Genomic DNA, 25,434 nt, shown 5'->3' on the forward strand with positions numbered 1-25,434 from the left:
CTAAAAAAACGCTGTGATAGAAACACTCTGATGATACTAGCAGCCATTAATGCTGTTTAAAGAAACATATAACATTTTCTTGCTTTACATTCTCGATGAATATTTAGTCACTGATAGATTTTCAAAATAAAAATTCCATTGTGGAAAGGATTTTTACTTTTTAAAAATATTGCTGTGTTTTATATTAAAAGACAAAGGCTTTTCTAGGACTTATAAGGAAGTATCAATTTCCTTATTCCTGCTGTCATGGTGTAAGTTATTAGCAAGTCCATCTGGCAATGAGAGATCTATGGCTCGAATCCAGGGAATGGCATAGATGACTTTTTTCTGTTTTCTGTTCCGTAAAACCGAACAGGTTCTACATTAGCGCCCAAATTAAAATCTGGCGGACGATAACTCGTCTCGAACTGGATTCCGTTAACGGAGTCTTGCGCCTCTTCCTGGTCACTTTTTAAACGCAGGAGAATATAAGGAATTATCGCACTTCTCCCTAACGCGCACTTGAGGTACAAGTTACTAACATGTCCAACTGGCAGTGAGAAGATCCGTTGTTCGCATCCCGTCGAAGGCATAATTGATATGTCATGTTTTCTGATCCAAATAAGAATAATGTCTCTACACATTTTACCACATCAGACCAGTTATTTTTAACAGTACAAATTTAATCAGTTAGAAAATGTTCATTCCAATACATACGGTGAAGTCTCGTTAAGACGGCTATTCACGGTCATGTACGAATTTGATATTCTGTAGTAGTGGCCGTCTTAGAAAGCATCACATTGTAAGGAAATATTCAATGTTGTTATTTAATTATGTTGTTAGAAATGCCGAACATTTTCAAAGTAGTCGCTTTAGCAAAGGGAACGCTGAGAAAGGTTTCAGTATATCTTAAGGATATTCTTTGCCTCTTTTCCTTAAAAAAAAGTGAGAGAAAATTTTCGGGTACAAAGATACAACATACAAGTTATTACGCAGTAAATTTTCAGTTGTGAAGACAACACCGCGAATTAAAATTTGTATTTTAGGAAAATGTCTTGAAAGGTTTTCCTTGCTTTCTGAAATATGTATTCATAAAGACAACATTCGCGCCTGCCTCTTTAGGATTGTGGACGTCTTTGACTGTGGTCGTATTTTTCCATGTGGACGTCTTTCAAAAACGCATTTCCATCAACCGCAGCAGAAAACGAACAAAACTATTACCCTGAACCCATTTCATTTGTTTTCTGAGTGATATTAAAATGAAGGTGACGACTGTTTCTGCAATCTATGTATTCTTATTTATTGTTACGATAAGAAGTGTGGTATTTCAAGCCTAATATATCAAACGGCGGACACTCCCCCGCACGATTAAATCACCTTGGGGATCCTCTGTAATGGCGGTCGAACTCTGACCCCGAAGCATTGTTTGCTCTCTAGTTTTATAGCCTTTCTACACCGTTATTTACAATTACGAAAGAGACCTTCTTTGGTTGTGGTTGACCACTGTTCTGAATACTTACAAATGCGCATTTGATTGTAAACCTACCTGCTGAAAGGGAAAGAGGAAAAAGGGAAATCGCTTGGGAAATGCAATTAGCATTTTTCGCAATATTATGGAATTCATTCATTTCGTATTCTGTTTTTGTGCGCAGCTTAAACATGCTCATCAAGCATGTAATTGTAATGGAACATTAAGCTGATGAGTCATTCAATTGCAATTAAATTCTAGTAGCCTTCGGAATGGAGGATACTGCGAGTGAAGGAATGCAGATAGTAAGATTAATCATACTGATCATTTCAGTGTTCTAGATTCCATACAGAACTCCATTTTTATTGTAAGCTTGCATTACTCCCCCTCATTGTGTTTGTCGCTAAAGTCAAACATTTGTCACCGATTTTTAAAATACTACTTCCTGGTAAGCAATCTAGCTCAAATTTTGCACACATCCTCGTTGTAGACGACAATAGAATGTAGTAAAGCGATTGTTTTTCAAAATTTAATTTAGACTTTTTTTTTCTTTGTTGTTGTTTTGTTTTGAGTTAAAGTCAAATTGATTTTTCGCATATATCTTACTTTAACGAACAAGCTAAAACTTCCAGAATTTTGCTGTTTGTACCATAGGAAAATGCTGAAAGAAGCTGAAAGCTGAAAGAAAAGCTGAAAGAAAAATTAAGTGAAGTTTACATGAGATTTTTAACATTATTATTATTATTATTATTATTATTATTATTTAAGTGTTTTCGAATTTTACACAATTTTCTTTCCCGTTTGACGTAAGAAGAATTACTGGAACTAAAATAGCGATTATTTGTTGTTGAAAAATGAATTTTCAGTTGAATAATTTGACTGAAAACGTTTTATTTTCGACTAAAACGACGAAAATAAAAAATAAAATAAACCCTTTCATAAAAACTCATAAAGCCGTTAAGTAAAAGGAGGAAACTAGTATATCTTATAGTTTCATGGAAGCAAGAGATTAAGTAATTATTTTTACAAACCTCACCTACGATTTTATATCACGAATAATAAAAAAGTGGACTCCCATATAACGAAATCTAATAATCGAACTGTATTGCCAAAAGTATAAGTCATTATCTTTACAATTTTATGAAGGACAGCCCAAGCTTTTAGTATATGTGGTATAAAATTCTGGATAAATTTTATAAAAATTATTTAATTTCTTATTCTATTGAAACTATACGATTAGGTACATCAATTGCTTTATGAGTTTTAAATGAAAACTTATTCTATAAATTTTTCTTATTATTTCAGCTTGTCGTCATAAGAAACTTTGAGACTACATATTGCTAGCAGGTATTCGAAATATTTGTAGTTATTACTTAAAATAGGTTCCTTTTAAACAACTGAAGCCGCTTAAAATGCAACCAAATCCTGCCATCCTAACACATATGTAAATTAAATCGCAATGGTATGAATAATCGCTTTTAACTTTTATGCAATATCTTGATGATGTTGTCATCACGAAAAGTTTCCAATTTGTGTAACTTCAGCTTCTGCCAATTTATCCTACTTTTCATCAATTACGGAGATATTTTAAAAAACAACATCCTCCCCCTTGTTACGATTTACTCACTTGTAAATTGCCGTTCATTAAAGGAGCACGACCTTCTTCTAATCAACTTCAAACAGTACTTTGTAAAATATAAATATTAACGTTGAGAATGCAACCCTCTAATATGGAATTCAGTCTATTTGTTATTATTATTATTATTATTATTATTATTGCTGCTATTTACTAGCCGCAGCTTAACTGAAATGAGTTTGAGATGCATATCTCAAGATTTATAAAAAAAAAAACACTCCAAAAGACCTTTGCTTGACCTTTTACATTTTTTAGCTTTTCCTTCGATGTTTAATTACAAGGAACTTAGTGACACCAGTAAAATAAATTTTTCGACCTAGGCTCTCATATCCCGCTGAGCGACCTAAAGCAAAAAGTAACTGTTCTAGAAGTTGTCATCATATTTTCTGAAATTATCTACTCGTACGTTCACCCAAAACGAAAGCTTGTTTAAGAGAAACTTGGAATTTCAAGTAAAGTTCCTTTATTGTTCAGTAACTACATAAATAGTGAGAAGATCGACAAATCACTCTTTCTTCACTTGTATTTTACTCTCGTAGAGAATAAAAAAATTGAGGATAAGAATGGTGAATTATAAACGCTAATTCTGAATTAATGCTTGAAGACTGAGGGTTAATTAAGATCAGATGTTCTCTATGTCAAAGGCAATAATTTGCGAAAATGCTGTGGTCGTTTAAAGAATAAATATGTTTTGTTTCTCAGGAACTTCAGTGTTTAATTTATATGTTTTCGAGGTGAAAAAAAAATAATGATGTTCTGTTGCCTAATTAAACTGATGAACTGCATTTTGTTTAATTGTGCCTGTTATCTTCTGGAAATACGCATAACAATTTTATGCACATGTTAATAACCAACCTGAAAGACATATTTATTACATATGGTAATAAAAATTAAATTAAAATTAGGTATTTTTGTTTAAATAATTAATCATATAAATTGAAAATTCCGGAACCATATCGATAAATAACACTGTGTAACTTTTTATGAAAGTACTTGTTAGTGCTCCGCAAATTATGAACTTATCTGCCATTTGTTAGCAGTGGCGGATCAGTGAAATGGAGGGTATCTTACCTGAACGCATTTTTGGATTCCTTCTTTAATTAGGGGCTCGGTTAGGTTAGGCTATTTGAATATTGCAAAGCACTCACGTTACTCATTGCCTAAGGTGATGAGTGCCTTTGGGGAGGACCTTTCTAAAGAAAACTGTCTCGTATTCACGTTCACATCGGAAAAAACCACGAAAATCAACCGTGCAAACAGCCCGAACAATCAGCAATACCTCAGTCACCTATGTTACTACAGAGGTGGTGGAATAGCTTGTACCTGTCGATCTCCAAGTATTCGATGGTCTTGACCATTCGGCTACTGGTGAGGCTTAATGGCCTCACCAGTAATGGCCTAATGAGGGACTAGATAGTATTCTTTTTATGATTTTGTAGAATGTCAGTGACTATCCAGTTTTCAGTATTTTAGTAGAGTATTCAAATAAATAAATAAATAAATAAAATTTTTTTTTTTATTTGTCTTAATTTCATTTTGTTTTTATAAAGCAGTAAAATAAGTAAAATTAGTCGTATGAAAGTATTTTGAAATACGTTTGATTGAAAATGCGTACTGAAATTGTACCTTTAAATTAATAGTTTGCCTTTAGTCACAAAATAATATATCACTTTATATTTTTTCATTAATAATTTCCCAAATAATTTTAAAAAGGGGAAGAAGATTATGTATTTAAATAAGACAGAGCACACTAAGGTTACCTGCGTGAATTTGATCCCAATTTCGGCTGAAGTACCCTCAGCAATTGAGTTAGGGAGTCTCGTTTTCCTAAGAGGAAAAGTAATTGCTTAGATTTAAAGTCCGTATTTACTAATATTACTGAATTAATGTAATGCCTCGTTTAATTTTTACATTTATAAACACAAATTTTAAACCAAAATTCTCGTTAATTTCTCTAGCAGATGTCAGAAAATGCATATTAGAGTTAAGGAAGAAGCTGGACTTCAAAATTTCTCCTCTTCACCGAATTTCACTACTCTTATTTATATTAATTACTCGGTTATTATATTAAATTTCCTAAACATAACATAACTAGTTCAAGTATACTTTATAGACATTTTACTTAAATTGCTAAAGTTATTTCAGGAACTCTACTATAAAAATGTGCTTAACTATTTGCGTGAAACTTAATTAAATTTTTGGATACTAAAAAATTACTTAATCAGAGAAAACTGCGGAGTTTAGAAACCTGTAAACCCACCAGACTTGCGTGTAAAATCATCTACAAATATGCGTTTCGCTGATATGATTTGTATATATTTATAGTTCACTTGCATATGCACGCGGAGTGAAGAAGGCATGACGAAAATGCGTGCATACAGCTGACCAGATTTAGTCTGCCGAAAAGGTTAAAGTAGATTTAAATGCTTGAAGGTGTACTTTTTTTTAAGGGATAGCCCCGCCCAATGAATATGGTATCGCAGGAAAACGATGAAGCGTGATTCTGTAATTAAACTACAGTTTGCGATCATAAGAGGAAGGATGATGGGAGTATGACGTTTTACGGAAACGGTTCAAGCCGTCGCGGGTCACCAACGATTGGCGATACACCGCTGGACTTGTTGGAAAGAAGTCCCAAGTTGACGATGGCCTCCGGTTAGATTGAAATGTGTTCTGCTCCAGTTTGTAACGCGTACCAAAATACTCTTTACTTCTTTTTCACAGAATTCCTCATAATTGAGATCCTGGATCATTAAACGACCCTTCAGCTTAGAGAATTTCAAGTATACCGATTGATTTCAGTTACGGATTAGTATTCTGCGAATCAAAATTTTTAAAAACTCACCATCAGTACTAGGCTTATCATACGTGTTTGCATGTTTATGTTTTGAATTATTAAAAAACAAAAGAACTGATATCAACACTATGTTGTTTTATTTAATGTTAAAATCGTTTATTATTACATGGGCATCCACGCATTCGCAATATAGTCAAACTAGCTTTATTCAGCATAAAAATAACGAGGTAATGAGCAACAAATTCATAATGATTTTAATTTGACGTATTTGAATAGATATTGCTCTTTTTATAATAAACGTACTGTGAGCCCTAGAGCAAAATTTAATATTAATGCGAATATAAAAGAAGAATATATGTGACGACTGTGATTCGCCAGCGATAGTCTGAAGAATTTAAGGTATGATAGACATATTGTTAACAATTTTTGAAAGTTTTAAGGGAATGCGCTTTACAAAAACGTTTACAAAAGTTAACACGAAAGCGTTGAAAATAAACACTGGTTTTAAGTTTCTGAAACAAAAAGGTTAAGTTATGCCATCTTTATAATTAATTAACTTTATCTGCAGTTGCGGAAAATTAATTTTGATTCCTACTAATTTCAAAATTTAGGACAAGCAACTGCGTGTAATATTAAGTGCCCTGTGCTTTATAGAAAAATATTAAAATCAAAATATTTTAGTAGGAAATTATTATTTATTTTGATTATTATTTCCTATGTAAACTCGTACCATTAAGAAATTAAAAAAAGGAGAAAATGTAAATCACATCTAATAAGTAATGCTTAGATTGAAGACAATTTATCAGTGGTCTAGCATTCATTATAAACAGATTCGATTGCTTACTGTTATTTTATTATTGCTGATGTTGAAATATTCTTTCATGATTAACAATCGTCTTAATTATCTCTTTAGCTTGCTCGCATGCTAATAGTAAGTTGTTTCAGTTCTTTTCTAGGCAGTTACACCAAACGTAATATCAAAATCTTCGTAGCTTAACGTCACAATGAAAATATTTCATCAATATTTTTGGCTGCTCTAATTTAAAATCAAATGCAATTAATATATATGTTGAAACATTATTTACTATTACTTTCTATTGATGTATAATCCCTCAGAGAATAGCTTACCTTTCCAAATTTAAAAAAAAATTACAAAGATTACAAAGTAGAAAAAATAAATGTAAAAAAATCTTTTGAATATGCCTCTTTGCTTCTTAAACTAGAACAAAAAAAGTGCTATTTCCAATTCATAGAACTGAATTTTTACTGTTGAATAAAACTAAAATTTAGTCTCAAAATAATTTTAATTTATTTCTGCATTTCTTTTTCAAACATAGTATGAAAAGAAAAATATCGAAATATTAAAAAGGGTACATTACGGTTTGTATATACATATATAACAAAGTTATAAAAAATTATTAAAATGGACTTACAAAACTATAATTCAGTTTTTTTTTTTTTTTTTTTTTTTTTTTTTTTTTTTTTTTAAATTTTAATGAGTTTACATGTAATACCAAGTATTTTTTTCCCTATAAGCTTTAAGCACTTTACCTTCTTTTTGCTCAAAGTAGTTTAATTTCTTACAACTTTATTAGCTTTCCAATTTTTATTATCCTGGTAGTTATAATTTAATTTAATTATATATGTATATATATATATATATATCAAATGTTCTATGGTCTTAAATTCACTTAGTGCGAAATCGAGTTATTCTACTACTTGCGCAATTGCTGCAAAGTAAGTTACTAATAATTTATTTACTAAAGAAATATTGATTATATTATCTCCTAAGATTAATTTTAGTGGAATTATCTTAAAAGAGTGAATCCATAGTTAGTAAATTCAATTCCGAAAATTGTTTTAAAGTAAATTGAATGTAAATTGTTAAAAATGTTTAATGGGGACTTGAATTAAATCACGAATAACAAAATTTCAATTGTAAAAAGAAATAAATTAAAAGCAAGTAATTAAATTAAAAGCAAGTAATCATTGCCATTGATCGAAAATTAGTTGAATTTTCAAGGGGAACAAACCAACTCCCGTTCAATGAACAATAATTAAGAAATAAATACGAATATAGTCAATATTTCTTTAGTAAATATATATATAATTTATATCTAAAGAAGCCAAAGAAATATAGCAAAAGAATATGAAATAATGATATTGCAATTGTTGAAATTATAAAAACATTTTGCTTTTGTTAAAATTATACAAAAAGAAAACAAACTTTTAGTAAAAGAACACATGAAGTGAAAATAAAGATATGAACAGGAAAGCAATATTATTACTCTTTCACTTTTACTTTGTTAAGAGAGGAGTTTTAATTCTAACAAAAGCAAATTTTTTTATAATTTTAACAATTGCAGTACAAAATAATACTCATTGCAAACTGTTATTAGTACCATAAAAAAAACCTTCTGAATGATTTGCCCTTTCTTACGCTGATGAGAAATGTATTTTTTTAATAGCGAAGGTAAATAAAAGATGTTATGAATCGTTGTTGGTAGAAAAGACTCTTCGTATTTCTGATCTTTATTTATAACGAACAGAATTTTAATGCTAATTGTGAAATAATAATAATAACACTTCTTGAAAGTGTTTTAAATATTTTTTAATAAAATTTCGAGAAAATTTGAGCTTTTTTCTTAAATAAATTGAGTTCGTTAATTAAAATGATATCTATGTTTTTTATGAAAACATTTGTTACCAATGTTCTAGGCTAATTTATCACCCGGAAAAAATGAGAGCACTGAATTCACATTTTAATAACTAAAATGCGTGAAGGCAATTAGCATATGAATAGGAAAACGAGTCTCCGCGCGTCCTGTCCCACTCGCCATGTCCAAACACCCGAAGGAATATTTTGGCGCTATAGCTTGGCGAGAGCAGTTGGCGAGAAAGCAACCCTTCAATGAAACCGAGTGGAGTAAGGGCAGGCTAGAGCCGCCACTCATTCGCAGCCGAACCGCTGCAACATCTCTTCGATGTTTTGGAAGGGAGACCTTGACCCTTTACGAATGACTTTTATTTGGTCCGCGGGCGCACCTCACATGCGGCTTTGAAATATCCCTGATATTAGGATCAGGGAAAAAAAAAAAAGAGTTCTGGTTCTTGCAATGCGAGGTCTGCTAATTTTCTCTCTTTTATGGTTGATGTGGTTTCAGATAAGGAGGTGCCTAGGGACGGCCTAGTAACCGTCAGCTGCCACCCCGAGGGCGGTGCCTCATCCAGGGGTCAACAGCCAAGCTCCGCACGCGCCTCTTTGAGCCACTGCGAGATGCCGACGGACGCCCTGGCAGCTACTTCGTCCGCCGCCGGACATAATAACAACGCCGCGCCGAAAACTGAAAGGGGAACTCCGGAGCCGGAATCTTCTTCCTCACCGTCCATCTCGCCGCACTCTCCGAGCCCTGCGCGGGCCTTCCCGGCCCTTCTGGTACCCGGTTTCAACCTTGCCGGACTTCGAGTCAACACAGCAGCCCCCTTCTCTCCCCCGCCGGGAGGCTTTTCTCCGGCTACTGGCAATCCGGCTATCAAGCAGATGGAAATGATGACTCGGAACTATAGTGACTTCATGAGGTCTCTCGCTGCCAAGTACAACCAGAACAACGCTCAAGATAGGTAAGAAGTTTTTATTGCCAAACTGTTTTATTATTCTAATACTGGGCGCTGTCAGGACTTTTTCCAAACTGTGTCGAATTATATGGGCTATTTTCCTGTGTTAGTGATATCGGACACTATAAAAAGTTTAATTAATGTCAATAAATAAGAACGAAAGTTTTACCAATCATTCTTTCAATTCATTAATTAATACTGATTTGCTTAACACTGAAAGCGAAACACGCCAGTGCAAAAGTAGGCAAAAGAACAAAATAAGAGCAAATATTATAGTTTAGCATCGATTTTGAATAAAAACTCTAGCGATTTTGAAGATGATCAGACCCAAGTCCCTCTTGGTCATTAGTCAGAAGCAAAGCCAAACTGAAGTCCCCCCCTCTTTTTTTTTTTTTTTTTTTTTTTTTTTTTTTCCTGCTTTTTTAACTGATATACTTAATTTACTGCAGCCAAGTATAGAGTCAGGTACCAAGCATGAAAACTCCTGTCGGCGCCCTTGAAAATTTGCTGATTTATACTTTATTAGAAAAATCTGAAATTCATGGTTTCATTTATTTCATTATTGATTAATGTTGAAGAAAATTCATATAAGCGCTTTTCATGTCCCCTCCCCTCGAAATTTCCTAATTTGATATTTTATGGCCCAGTGAAAAGATTGCTATAAAATGTTTACTTTTTCTATATTAGATTAATTTTAGACTTCTAAAATGCAGCATTTTAACTACATATGTGTAATGAAGACATACATTTGATGTAGATATGTTATAGACGTATGGTGCTTTATTTTATGCATTTTGAGGGGAAGAACACTTTTTCTGATATAAAATGATCTTCTATTGCTTTAAGGTATCTCTAAATATTTTCTGATAGCAAAAGCGTAAACTGCCTATACTGTGCTATCATTCTGAGGAAGTATTTGCTGGAATTTTATTAACTAGGAATTTTAGAAGTTTTGTGTTAATGAATTGCATATTGCATAAAAATATTTAAAAATAAAACAAATAAACCTTTTAAAACTTTATATCCATCATATCCCTTTTGAGGTTATTTACGCTCACCTAAAGTTTTATTCCTTAAAATAATTATCCTAATTATAAGATTAGTTTAAAATTTTATCAGTCGATGTTTCGGGTTCGTATGCTGCAGTAGCTACTATTACGAGGCTAGACAGATGCTACTATTACGAGGCTAGACAGATGTGTCTATTGAATTACAGACATGCCTGTTAAATGTCTATTTACATTTACTTGTATAGTACATTTTCATACATAGTCCAAGCACTACCCAAAAGTATTCTCATGGAGATACAAACTGCGCGGCAACGTTTGATTTAACTGTTCAACGACTCTGAGTATGATTGTAGAAAACTATTTGAAAAGCAAACATGCACGTGAATGTAGAATATTACTTTTTTAGGTACTCTCTGTTCTGAAATTCGGATTTGCATTTGTGTTTTAAATATACAAACCATTTTATATTGGATTTTAAGTTTCTTGCAGGAACTTTCGTTTGATGTAAATCATCTTATAATATATGATGTATTATTTAATACAATATATTTGCTACAAGTATTAAAACAGTTAAATGCATACCTCCTTAAAATATCTACTATTAAAAAAATATATCACGTGTTCTTCTTTTGGATATTGATTATGTAAATAAAATAGGTAATATAAAGTGCCTACTTGAAATTTCAATGCTCATTTGTTCCTAACTGGGAATCGTACGAGTCTATTACTTCCATCAGATTGGATTTCCGGAACTTCACGGTATCATTTTATAGTGAGCTGATGAGTCCTTTCAGTTCAAATCTTATCTCTACAGCTTAAATGTCGAAAGCCCTAATTCTAAGGTCTAGGCTTCCAATTAAAGCCGGGCAGGGATATTCGCGTAGATTGGTAGCAAGCACTTTAACAATATTAAAGCTGTTTTTAAATTTTTAAATGTGCTTTGCATGATTTTTGTTTCAGGAAATGGATATAACTGTCTCATTCAGTACTAGTTAGATTCATAACTAGTTAGTACTAGTTAGATTCAATACTAGATTCATTGCTTAAATAATTCACTGATTTAAATCTTTGTTTCTTTCATTTTATACTTCGTAGTTGAAAAACTAAACAGGTAATGCAGACACAATGGCATGAAATCTGTATTATTCTATTCTGAAAATTGGAAATATACTTTGTTGACTGGAGATTTGAAAATCTTTAGTTTGCATTTGAAAGCCAGGTGTAAAGTGCACAAGGCTATGGGACAAAGAAAATTAAAACATGTGTTAGAAAATCACTCTAAGTTTGAGTAATGTTATGATTAAGACACGTCACATTTGTGCGATTGAACTGTGAGTCTTCTCTTCGCTTACAATTCATGACTTTTTGGATTATTTGTTAAAACAGTTTATTTGAATGAAAAGGTTTTCCATTCCCCTCGCCTCAATTCTTAAAATTTGCAATGAAAAGAGATTTATTTTTAAGATATTCTGTGTTGTGTCTACCAAAAGATTTCATTCCTAAATTTCCTTATTCAAGAAGTAAATTTTAACCAAAATGTAACTTTTGGAATCGTCAAATTAAATTTGAAGTTCTGGTTTTGTTTTATTTCGCAAAGCGATTGCCGGTGACTAGATTGAAAAAGAGGCTTTGATTTATTCTCTCATTTGGTACAATATTTCTGTTTACGTTCCTGTGTTAGAAAGGCGCCGAAATGAATGAAGTACTTTCGATTTTAAATATCCTTAATAAATCCAGGCACTCTCATTCTATTCAAACCAAACTGCATACATTTAATAAAATAACATTTACACGTAAACATTTAGTAATAATTCAGCAATACAGATAAGCTTTTATATAAGAATTACAACAGTTACAGGTCAGCTACGTTTCCTAGCGACCGAATTCTTTCGACGACAAATCTCAAAAGCGTGTTGCCAACGCAGGGCAACGAAAAGTGGAAATTAATTCGATAGGCGTGGAAGTGAACAACTCACATGCTGAGAGAATCGTTCATATCTCGTCTTAGGCGGAAAATTATTGCTTAGGAAAGTCTTTTAAGTTATATTACTTACGAAGAGAATGCAGTGCACATAAAGCTTGACATATAAAAATCGTAGACTGCAGGAGTAACACAGTGCAACAGAGACAAAGTTTAACTTCTAAATTTTAATTTTCTGCTTCAAAAAGAATGAACGATAAGGAAGCTAGCATCTTTCCAACCATCTCAAGGAGAAAGGGAAAGGACACAAAAAGGAAAATGAGCTAAATAATTTCCGTACACGTAACGAACTCTGCTTACTGCCATGAGCAGATGACAGATGTAAACAGAATATGAAGTTCGTATACAGTTTTCAGAAGATGATGATAGCAATCATCGTATAAATTACAAAAATACAGAATTTCGTAGAGTTCAGTAATCTTTCCGAGAATGAGTTATGCCGAGCTTTTGAAGTATTTCTCTGATTATGTATATGCACGCTTTGTACAGAATAGTATTTTGAATACATATTTTGCATAAACTGACTGCTTATAGAGCGAGAGCAAAAATATTATATCATTGCTTTACCGATTTTAGAAAGTACTTTTTTTTGTATCTTAGTTCCCCCTCCACGTACATTTTAAATATTTAATTCAAACGGTGTAGATTAAAATCTGGTACCGTCAAAATAAGCTCTTTCAATAATAATATTAAAGTGCAGTACATCGTAATGACTGTTTCTCCGAACCAGCATATGCGCCCACCAGCGGCCGAGCGGTAAAGACGCTGAACACTGGTAGTTCGGTCCGAGGTTCGAATCCCGCGAACGGGCTGGCTGCATGGGCGTTTTCGTGGTTTTCCCCATGTGTAACGTGTATACGAGCCAGTTTCCCTTAGAAAGTCCTCCACGAAAGGCATCCCTCCCCTTAGGCAGATAGCCCTAGTGTGCTTTGCCATAATTAAATACACACCATAAATACACACCGAACCAGCATGTAAGTTTGTTCGTAATATTAAATGAACATCGGAAAGACATCGCCAGATAATCTTCCATAAAAATGACTTATTACCTTTCCCAGTCGTCTGAAACCGTCTTATTTTCAGATTTGCTATCTTCGGAAAGAGTATGCTTGAACTCAGAGACCGATTAAAACTGTCTGGAGCCTTAGGCATTGAGGTTTAAAATACACTATTTTATAAACGAAATTTTGATTTAAATCTGCAGCTGCTAGCTCTCGCGGTTTTTCATCACATCTCCCGATTAGTAGATCATCGAATCTCTCGGTTTTTAATTTCGACCATTGTTTAATCGTTGTATTTAATTTTTCTTTGCGTTAATATAATGATACATTACTAGTTTTTATCCACACAGTAGTTTGTACGTTAATTATTAATTTTATTTTCATCGTATTTAAAAGATACGGTGATAAATAAAAGTTTTCCTTCCCTACTTGCGGAATTTTCTAAACACAAAAGTGTGAGAAAATTACAAAAAAAAACTAGCAAAAGAGCTTTAAATGTAGAATATGTAAATAAATGTTATATATTTTGCCCAGTATCATATTATAAGAAGTCCAATAACCCGAATTTATGTCAAGGCTGTGTACTTGCGAAATGGCGTCACGCGCAGAGAAAACCCTCTCCGAAATTATGCTTCTGCTGACTTTAATATATACCTAATAGTATATACTTTAATCATTGTAATATATAATATTTTCTGACCTTTTAATATTTCAGGGTTGCCACCCGAGCAAATCACACGAAAATGTTACAAATAAAGTATTGTAGTAGTTTATTTGATTAATTTTCATTAGGGAGATAGTATTAATTTAAAATTAAGGTGTTCTGGGCATGATTATGTAAATTTACTTGTGAATATCGAAACCCTTTAGGAATACATTGTGCAATCAAAATTTAAGCAAACAAAGACATTTGTGAGTGATCATTTCTCTCTGTTACATAAATTCTTAATTTGGCTAATGGAAACTGTAAAAGCCCTTGTTATGCTTCGTCTAATAAATGACATATTTTCAAAACCGTACGAGATTGCTATCATTTCTTTAGCTTCAGTATCTGCATCAAATAAAACTGTAGCATATTTGCGTTTGAGATAACCGTTATCTCACTGGTGTCCAAATGTTCGCATAATAAAAATCTACATGAAAATTGATTGGATAATACCGGAAATAGATTTTTTTAAAACATTTAGAGCTGTCTGTTAGTAAGGCATTGAAAAATCGCTATTTGAAATACTTTGAAAAATGTAAAATATGCCTTAACATTAATTAATTTTAGTCCTAAATGAAGGGATAATTAAAATATTCCGTACTCCATCCCCACAGTAGACACATCTGTTTGCATTTTACAAATACTACCCACTTATACGTTTAAGGTAGTGCATTAATTTTTCAGTAAATGAAGTAATTTCACTGCTAACAGCTGGAGTATGAAGATATGTAAAAGCTAAATATGCCATATTTTTTCGGTACTGATAAATTCATTCTTTTTTTCAGTAGGGACGTTACCCGATCTTTAATTTGCTGATTACAACTTTAAAAATCAAAATTTTGGAACTTTGCGCCTACAAAATCTAATTGCAAACATGAATAAGCAATAAAAATTTATTATGTCTAAAAATAAGTCTAGTCTAGATATGTTAGGACAGTACCACCTGTTGAGGTCGTTTACATAAAAAGGCTGTTTTTCAGTAGCGCCAGAATTATTGACCTTTGAAAAATAGTGTTATATTCAAACTGTTAAATATAAACATTTCTTTCGAGTCTGACGTATTAAAAGCCCAAAACTCAGAAGGAAGAACTGGTAGCAATATTAATTTTTAATTAAAATAGATGAGGTTTTTCATTTGAAAACTGTGTATAAGACATCTGTCTTTCCTGCTGACCTAAAAGCGTCTGTTCTCTTTTGTATTTACATAGGCATCTGGGCATTTTTTATTTGAAGCACTTAGTACAGCATTGAATTAACGTATGCTAATAAAAAATCCCAATCTAAAAAGATATTCGCACTATGAAATAAATAAATATTATTATAATATATAACCATATTTACGTATTTCATCGAAATGCTACCCTAAATTCTTATTAAAAATTATATTCCACATTGTCTTATTATGTAATTGACTGTTACTTTTTCTCCTGTTGCTAAACACGATTTTATCAATAATTATAGTTTTATTTGTTTTTTAGCTTTTATTAACATTGATAAAGAGCTTGAAACTATCATCAGAGTCAGCTTTTCGAAGTCAACATCTCCCGGCCTTTAATTGAGTACATGAAAAAGTATGAAATAGATAGAGAGCATAAATTTTTAGTACTGTAGGAGGGAGTATATATGTATAGGGTTCCCAGGCGTCCGGCATTTATATTTGCAGCCGGAATTTTGCCTAGGAACATTAAATGAGACTTATTGCGCGTTTATTTAATCAGTTTCACCCACAAATGCATCAACTCGTGTACAATCGACCTTTTTTTTCCAACTGTGAACAACATTTAGCCTTAAGAAAAAGATCGATTACATTTGCCAGTGCTTAAATATTATTTGAACTTAAAAGTGAGTTCCAAATAGTCATTCAGTTGTTTTTAAGGACATATAAAATACAACAGAGTGCTTCTAAGGAAAAAAATGCAAAAGCAAACATCCCAGCAAAAATGCTGCAAAAAGTTCTTTATAATATCCTGGATATTTTGCCAGTGCTATATAATTTCAATTTATTCCTCCATACCAACTTTTATGTGTTATACAGGCTTGTATAACGTACGTGTAGCAGGATTTCTAATCACTGAGGTAAATTTTTCATAAAATGCTGACAGACAAAACACTTTCCCAGACAAAACACTTTTGGGTCAGAAGTGGAGACAAATAACTACATTGATAAATATTTATTCATGAGTAGATTATAGAAAGATTATAGGTATTATGCATGCATATTGCATGCATCGATGCAAAACACATTTTTTTACTCATTTCAAGCTGGGTTGTATGTGGTTTCCTTCTCCTCCTCTGCGAACTTGCATGATCCGGAATCTTCGTTCTTAAAATATAGTAATCCTAAATATATAGTTAAAATTTCTTAGAAAATTTATCAAACTGGTTAAGAAATTGCGCTCCTTTACAAAAGTACTGCATGTTACTAAGACCTGGGGTGTCCAAACATTTAAACGTTTTTAGACGTCGCTTCTTAATGAAGCTCTTATCTCTTTTCGATTCCCCTCAGATAAATATAAATATTGTATTAGGTGCTTATAAATGTTTGTCGAATTTTTAACTGTATATATTTAAATAACAATTTAAACAATAACTAGCATTTGTTAAATCCTCTAATGTTTGATCTGGATCTTTATGAATAAGTTTCTGCAATCTCGGGTTCTTTTTACTTGTCATTAGTAATTTAGCCTCTTCCAAAACTTTAAACTTTGTTTTGAAAATATTGGCGAAACTCAAAGTTTTCCTGATTTGCTTTGTTTTTACAACACAACTAATTTGGTTTGGTCTGGTGTGGTTTATTTGATTGCGACAAGGACTGTCTGCCTAAGAAAAGAGATGCCTTTGTGGAGGACTTTTTAAGGGAAATGTGTAACATGAATCGTATACATGTTACACATGGAGAAAACCACAAAAACGCCCATGCAGCCACCCCGTTCGCTAGTGGGCCAAAATGCAACTGAACTTTATTTAAAACAAAAAATCATACAGTGACGTACATGAACTTTATTGGATTCCATTTTTATTTATAATAAAATTCTATTTATTATTTGACAAGCTTTTTCAAGCATAATAAATAACTATATATTAAAACTAATAGTCTATTTAAATGGACGAACTAAAAGCTGAAACAATTCTGTTGGCTAACTGAAATGGATATGACTAACTACGATAAACAAACAAATTATTGTTGGAAATTTGTGAATTTCCACCTGAATTACCATATTTACTTTTTTAGAATTTCAGTTAGCCAAGAAGAAGGAAAGGCATATTATTGGGAACAACTTCAGCATTAAAGCGAACTATAGAATCAAAATTATAGGAGTGAATTATTTTCGTAGAGATACCAAGAGGGATTCAATCAATAGGGAGTCTCAGAGGCTAAAGTAAACGGTTGCAAAATTTACTAGAACTGAAGCAAAGAGCTAAGCCAAGTGTCTTAAGTCGCAGATAGACTGGCACAGCGCCGAGGATCTTTCTCTTCATAACTAATTACTCAAAAGAAAGAACTATAAATATTCTGTGCTGAAATTTGCATCTTTCGACATCAGCTATTAGACTAAATAAGTAGAAATGAGCGAACAGAAATAACAAAACCAACTAGAAAGCAAAACATTTTTGACAACTGAAGGTAAAATTCAGTTTAGTGCCGCTCGCATTACTTTATTTTCCTTTTCTTCCCTGTGTTTGTGTAATGTTCGGTTGTCTTTCATTTTCATATTTTCAGTCTTATTATTTTCTAAGGAGTTAATTTCCTTTTATTTTTATCATCCCTCAAGAGTATCAAAATAATATATTTAAAATTTAATGAAGCAAAAGTAATTTTATTCTTAAAAAAATTGCTTTTGATTTGCTGTGCACATTAGGAGGCACTAAATATCAACCACTTTTTTGACATATCAGGTTTATTACATCTAAACAGTATTACTGAGTGTTGGTTTTCCTGCTACATTGATTTAGTAAAATTATCTGACCTTTTAAGTTTTTTATGAGCCACTACTTATCTTCCAACTTAAATAGGTATAGATTGTTAACTAATCAATTTCGATTTTTAAAAATGTAAGATAATTATATATTTGTAGCAAGGAGTCAAAAGAAAATCTTAAAGAACGTGCATTAGTTGTGATTAAAGTTCGAAGATTTATGTTCTTCATTAGCTATGTTAAACAGCATTAATTACATACGCAGAATGATTTCCCCAAAGGAAAGCTGAAATCGAGGTGAACTCAAAATTGAAAATTTTCAGTAGGCGAAAGATAAAAAAGAAACACTTGGGGGGAAAAGAGAGGAAAATCCATTAAGCAACAAACCAAATCAAAACCGTAGAAATGTCTGTACAAGAATTTGGGAATTCTTTTCTATCGATCACACATTGATCATGCACTTTCAGTATTTGACATGTTCGAAAGTATTCTGGAACATTTTCCTTCCTATAGAAATTGATGAGTGTTATTACATTTCCCCCCTTTCCTGTATGCCAATTTCTAAAGTAATCCCAACTTAGAGTATAATTAATGTCCGAACCTTCTGTAGTAATATACCCTCAATACTTCTCAGGACAAATCGACATCCTCATTGGAAGGCTAGCAAGAGAACAGCCCTAGGAGACAGCCGAATATCAGTGTCCCGTCAGAGGTCAGGGACAAAAAGGAAACAAAGGTCAGACGGCCGTGTACAAGTCATTAACCACTTGCTCTCGTGATCCAATGAGTCGCTGTTCATTGTGAACCATTTTTTCCCCTCCCTTTATTTTCTTTTTCTTTTCATCTTTGGACTTGCACCTTTTCTTGTCGCGCGTACTTCTCTCGCTAATTAAGGTTTTCGTTTCTGCCCCGCCATTGTTTTGTCGTCACGGAGTGCCTCTGACTTGTACGGTGAAGTTTCCACGTATCACTAGGGGGCACTCGCTAATTACCCTAACTTGCTTTGAGGTTACATGTCATGGAGTGCTTTTTAACCACCATAAGTATTTGTTTTAGATTGGTGTTTCAGACGTTGCCTGCAACCTGAGAGGGTCTAGAAATCTCATAACGAGTATTTCATAATTCGTCGTTGGGTTTTAACAGCTGATTTGATTGGAGTTTTTTGTTAAAATTTATTCAGTGCCTTAAAATGTGAACATTCCAAGTTCTAGGTTCTAGGTTTGATGAGAAAGCTAAAAAACATTTGCAAATGCATCTATAATTAATTAGTTGTTGCACTTACAGGCAAACTTCTTGAATATCATGTCATATTTAAACAATCGTCCTTATTTTGTTCTGCTACTCTATTTTGAGTTGCTGATTAGTATGTTGAATTAAATATGTAACATCTCCGATTGGGACTCTAGCCTAAGACGCCCAACTGAGGACATCGTGCTATACCGCTCTCCTGAAGCCACTAGACAACTCCTCGTTAATTTCCACCTGACATGATTTAAATTTGATTGATAGAAAGCTGAATTTTAATTAAACTGTAACATGACTGAATGTGCACATCATAAATATTATTACTGCTAAGAATAGTGTATAAGCAGCGAAACACAGTTCACTTATAATATTCTGTAAAAAATTCGACATATGAATCACATTAAATTCTTTCTTGAAAAATTAATTTCGTTGCTGATTTGTTTTTAAATTGAAAACTCTTTAAATCAGGAGTTCTTAATAAAGAAATTTAATAAATGCCTTTTTAAAACATTTTTCTGAAACGTACGTTTTATAATTGCTGTTGCATGAAACAATCAATCAAATAACTCATTTTAAATAGCCTGAAATTTGTTTACGTTTCCAGATTGTAATTTTTTTAGTAGTGTTTTTGCATAAAAAAATGTAAAGCATAATTCTATGAGTAAATCCGAAAGTGGTTTTTTTTAAGTGTGTGAGTGTGTGTAATGCTTCTTTAACAAACAAAATTTCAGCTGTTTTAAAAGAGAATTGTTAGCGTATATGCTGAAAAAAGCAATGGTTTCATTCTGCCGTGCTGAATAAGAGAAAATTCAAGAATATGTCTGAATTAATATCTGAACTTAGAATTCGATAATTTAATATAATGTGCTTTGAGAAAATTTTCATTCTGTCACAATATATTTTTTTATTTTGTCATAAATATAATTTTTTTGTGTATTTTTTTTTTTTTTTTTTTTTTTTTTGTGTGTGTGTGTGTGTGTGTGTTTGTTAAACCTATCTTGAGGTTTTTACCAACCCATTTCTTGAAGATGCATTATGTACGCCTTAGACATGCAGTGCATATAATAAAACAGTACTTAATACGAAACAAATTTAATTAACCGTTTGATTAACTACTTATATCAGAACCTTTTTACGTCAGGTGTTTTCCTTCTTCAGCAAAGCAATTTTACATTTTTAGGTACCATGATTAGCTAGCTATTAAATATGAAAAATAACCATTCCCGTTACTGTGGTAAATGAACAGAACGATCTTGAATCCTGAACTGATTCGTGGTCGATAGCCAAATTTCTGTTCTTGCTTGAATTTAGATATCTTTATAAAAATAAATTGCACGTTATAAAAATCTCTTGAGTATTTTGCAACCCTCTTTAAAAATTTTCTTTATGATATTTTTTTTTTTTTTTTTTTTTTTTTTTTTTTTCCGATTCATATAGTAGAGACAAAAATAATTCCGTAATTTGTAATCACTCCCTGTGATTATATTATTTGTTGATTTCTGACGAGTGTGGTTACAAAACGAGTGGTCGTTTCTCGTGCTCTTTGAACCCGCTTGTAGCATACCACCATTGAAATACTGATGGAGACATTCCGACTTTATTGCAACTTCATCATCTCATTGGTCTGTAATCTTTTTATTCTATTTTTGACCCTTTCTTCATTGTCACCATTAAGGTTCATCACAATGCGGCTCAAATTGATAGTCATTACGTAGAGCTTCTTTTGAATGCAAAGCCAGTCGCCATTCTACTACGCGTACGGATTCTTACGAACACGATCCTCGTCCGAGTTGTCGATTCATGAATATTTATGTTGAAAACTCCCCTCGTTGCTGCCAATTTGTAATGGATTTACTCTGAGGGAAAATTTCCACCTGCCGCTTTGATTTGAATGCATGCGTTTTATTGATGTTTTTTTCGCTTCCCATGCTTTCAAATGATATACATACATTCTTACATGTATAAAATTTCACCTGAGTGCTGAAATAAAACTCTGCTATACGCATTATCATATCTTTTGAAGTTATAATGTTTATATATATATATATATGTAGTTTTCAAATCTTAGAGAACATTCAACAGGTGAAACAGATCACTTTTAGACATGCATTAACCTTTTGATGGTCTCGACGAGCTCAGCTCGCGTTCCAGTTACGCACCGCAATTGGCGCAAGCGACCACAGCTCGCATTACAGAGTTATGACAGCAACCGCCGAGAGGTTTAAGAATCATACTGATGACACCAGACAGGCCTTTCTGTCTTAAGATAATAACAGTTAAAATTAGCTTCCCCCCTCTCGCAAAAAAAGATTTTACTTAGATTTTTGATTAATTCTCTATCGATTTCGAAGTTAATTTCACCAATTAATGGGCGTATCCCCTCCGAAAAGGAGAGACCTGTATCAGATCGCCTTAAAATCCAGTTTTATTTGAAATTTACGCCACTCTTATGTTTGCTTCTTCGTTCTATTTTAATTTTTACGTAAGTCCTTTGTTCTTCCAGTTATTTACTGCAGATTTGCCGAAATTGCAATCCTTATGCATTCGCGTCATAGTATCATCAAATCGTAAAACCAGAACGTAAAAAACTAATGTTACGAGATATAAAACAAAATGATATACAACTGATTTTATAATGCGCATGCGATTTTATAAGCAGCGATAATCTGAAGTAAAGATTTCAATTTGCTTATCAAAGCTAAAAAGAAATATTTAACAACGATTTCTTCGTTCAGAACTTATTTAACAATTATAAAAAAAAATAAATACAAAAATAAAAATAGTATAAAGAAATAAAAATATGCCAGTAAAAGTAAAACACATGACAAAAATGGAAAAAAAATTTAAATGCAGACTACAAGAAAAAATGGGGAAAATTTCCATGTAAAACGCAAGACAAAATGGAATATTTAGAACGATATTGCAAAAGCGTGAGCATCAGCACCGCATAGAAATAAACCAAAATATTCACAGATTTTCTTAATTTTGAAAAATAAAATGAATGAAGCAATATGAAAACGGAAAAAATGTGTAGATTGAAATAGCATATATGTTTGAACAGGAGAAGGCCTACCTGTAATTTCATTAGCTGCACTTTTTGACCTCTCCAGTTCACTCAAGAAAAACTTTGAAATTTTGAAAGTTTTTTTTATATAAAACCAAAATTTAGCGAGACTATGTCTCAGTCAACCCTTCACACCATTAGACAACATGTAATTTAAAAAACAAAAAACTGAAAAAAATTGTAATCATTCTAAAATATAGGCATGAGAAAGCAAGTGTGCAAAAAATCGAAAATGAATGTGAAAAAAAAATTTTATACATAATTTTATATGTAAGTCTTTTTTTCATTAAATTATTTTATATTACATATATATGTGAATTGATTTAGAAACTAATGGCACAGATACATGTGTGTGTGAGATTATGGCAAAGCCTCGAGGGCTATCTGCCTAAGAGGAGGGATGCCTTCGTGGAGGACTTTCTGAGAGAAACTGACTCGTATGCACGTTACACATGGGGAAAACCACGAAAACGCCCATGCAGCCAGCCCGTTCGCGGGATTCGAACCTCGGACCGAACTACCAGTGTTCAGCGACTTTACCGCTCGGCCGCTGGTGGGCGGCACAGATACATGAAAAAATAGTTGCAGTCCTAGTGACCGAATTGATATTTCTTTATTTTCGCAGGAAAACAGCATCATTGATGAATTATCATTGATCGGGAATGCATGCATCATTGATAATTTGTGACGCATCACTGATAAACTGTGATACATCACAGATAAATTGTGGCTATGCTAAGCCATTCTTGAATGAAATTTACGTTATTTAAGATATTACAGTAAGAAGGGAAGCAGCAATAGCAATCTATATAGAAGTGGAGAACCAATGCGAGATGCTCAAGATGAAAGCTTGAGTCAGAATGGTTTAGTTTCAGTTCAAATTTACCTCCATTGGCTAATATGAAGTTTCGGTTCTCAAATTTGAAATCATTATTGACTAAAGCCATATGTAAATAACCGTGTCATGAGCGTTACGCGAGAATCGTATTATATGATTAATTTTGAAATGACACAGTTTAAAGAGGTTTCTAGAAAGCACTTACTTCTTTAGGCCATAAAGGGAAAATAGCCAGATTAAAATAGTGAGTTAAGAGACTATTAGAAATTAAAATTCGAATTTTTATTTACGTAATTTTATCTTACATATATATTGCAGAACAGCTAAATGAACTATATATCTAAATGAATTAATAAAATCGGACTGAAAGTAATATTTTTCGATGCATAACTGAAGAAAAAAAGTTTCTTAATAGCAAAACTTACCACATGTTTTCTGAAGTACGCTTGTCTAAATGTAGTGCAATTCAAATGAAGAGTCTACACCTGTGCTACACTGGCAGGATAAATATCTTGTGAATCAGCTTTGTAGCTAAAGCAACGTTGATTTTTCATAATGATCTGCCTGATGATTGTTCTTATAAAAAGTCATTTTCTTTTGAATTTTTTAAGTAAATTGATTGTTAATTTAACATTTTCCATTTCTTTCTCCGTTTTTATTGTTACTCTGAAATAGTTTACTTTCTAAACGTACATATAAGTTATCTTTTGCAAATATGTGATAGTATTAATCTCTTCGTCTCCTTTTTTTATTATTATTTTTCAAAGTTATGAGAACTAGACATAATTTCCTTTTATTCCAATATGCAATTTAAACTTCCTTTTATTTTTTCCCTTTTGCCTTTGAAAAATGGCTTTTAGTATTTTAAAATATAGTATATTCTAAATATACTACTAAAATGCTTTAATTAAATAAAGTAGAGACGCTGGACATTAAATAAGGTGAATAGCTGGAAAACTATAAGAAAAAAATTTCCGTTGCTTATAATTTTAACTTAGTTTATAGCTATGTAATGGATCTGCCGTTGGTGGGAGAAAGAAAAATTAGATAAAAACGCTATCAATATGGTTTCAATTTTTTAATTTGATTTAAAATTAGAACTTGCGTAAGGAACTTACGTGAATTAAATACAGCAGCAAAATTACTTCAAATTTAGGTTTAGCATTTTGTGAAATTTGGTTATAAGATATGCGATATTATATACATACAGCACATCATTTAAGCATACTTTATAAATCACTATAAGGTTTCGAGATGTAAAACATGTAATCTATATCTAAATTGTTTAATATCATTGCCATTGTCCCTAACACTAACTTTCTTTGCTAATTTATATTCAAACTGCTGATTTTTGGTTTGTTTACGTAGAAACGGAAACATCATGAATATGTATTCATGCTTTAAACGAAATCCAATTTTGGAAACCTGTACTCAAATCGATTTTCGGGATGAAGCTTCTTTAGCCTGTAATTATATTTAAATGATTTTCAACATTAAAAAGAAATTTTATTTCACTTTAATGATTGATTTCTCAGTGTCTTATTCATTTAGTACTATAGGAAACATAACCGCATTTATAAAATTGTAGAAGTGATGAAAGATACTCATGCGTAGTAATACCGTAATCTTTTGCTATATGATTTACAACACTACCTACGCGTTCATATACTAAACTGTATTTAAAAAACTATTTCTAATAATACTCTCTTCCCATCATTTCATAAAACTAAGTACTTATCGGCTAGTTTATCTGCCTTATACTGATTAAGTGGTTCTAAAACCAAAGTTTACAGTGCAAGTGTTTATACCGGTTTTATGTCTCTCCATCTTATGTCTCTTTAGGTCTTTTATGTCTGTTTCTAAAACCATATGTACTCTCAGATTTCCTTTATGTGAACCAAATTTGAAAATGAGCCGTTAATGTAAGATATAATAAGGAGTCTGATAAAAGAAAATTTACTTGAACGGCGTTTCCCTGGACTTAGTTGAGAAAGTTACTCCAAATCGAGTAAAACTAATTGAGGAAATATAACTTTAGGACTTCCGACATTTTCTAAAAACGCGTTGTTCATATTTATGTTCAGATTTTCAGTGGAGTGTTTAGAGAATTTAATTGTAATAGTTGTTTAATATATTACAAATATGATCACAAATATGTCATGAATGAAATTTTTATT

At 32.2% G+C, this 25,434-nt stretch overlaps 1 protein-coding gene across 1 annotated transcript in view; it reads left to right on the top strand.

Moving 5' to 3' along the window:
- The window catches only part of LOC118191288 (uncharacterized), a 385,781-nt gene that overhangs the window by 256,679 nt on the left and 103,668 nt on the right, over positions 1-25,434 (top strand). Inside the window, exon 4 of the mRNA XM_085807627.1 lies at positions 9,045-9,501. Within this exon, the coding sequence (XP_085663753.1) occupies positions 9,045-9,501 (457 nt within the window). The remainder of the gene's footprint in view (positions 1-9,044; positions 9,502-25,434) is intronic.

Source organism: Stegodyphus dumicola, chromosome X1 (assembly GCF_044657685.1).
Source record: "Stegodyphus dumicola isolate Sdum_Otavi_A_Nest chromosome X1, ASM4465768v1".
In the NCBI taxonomy this organism is placed as follows: domain Eukaryota; kingdom Metazoa; phylum Arthropoda; class Arachnida; order Araneae; family Eresidae; genus Stegodyphus; species Stegodyphus dumicola.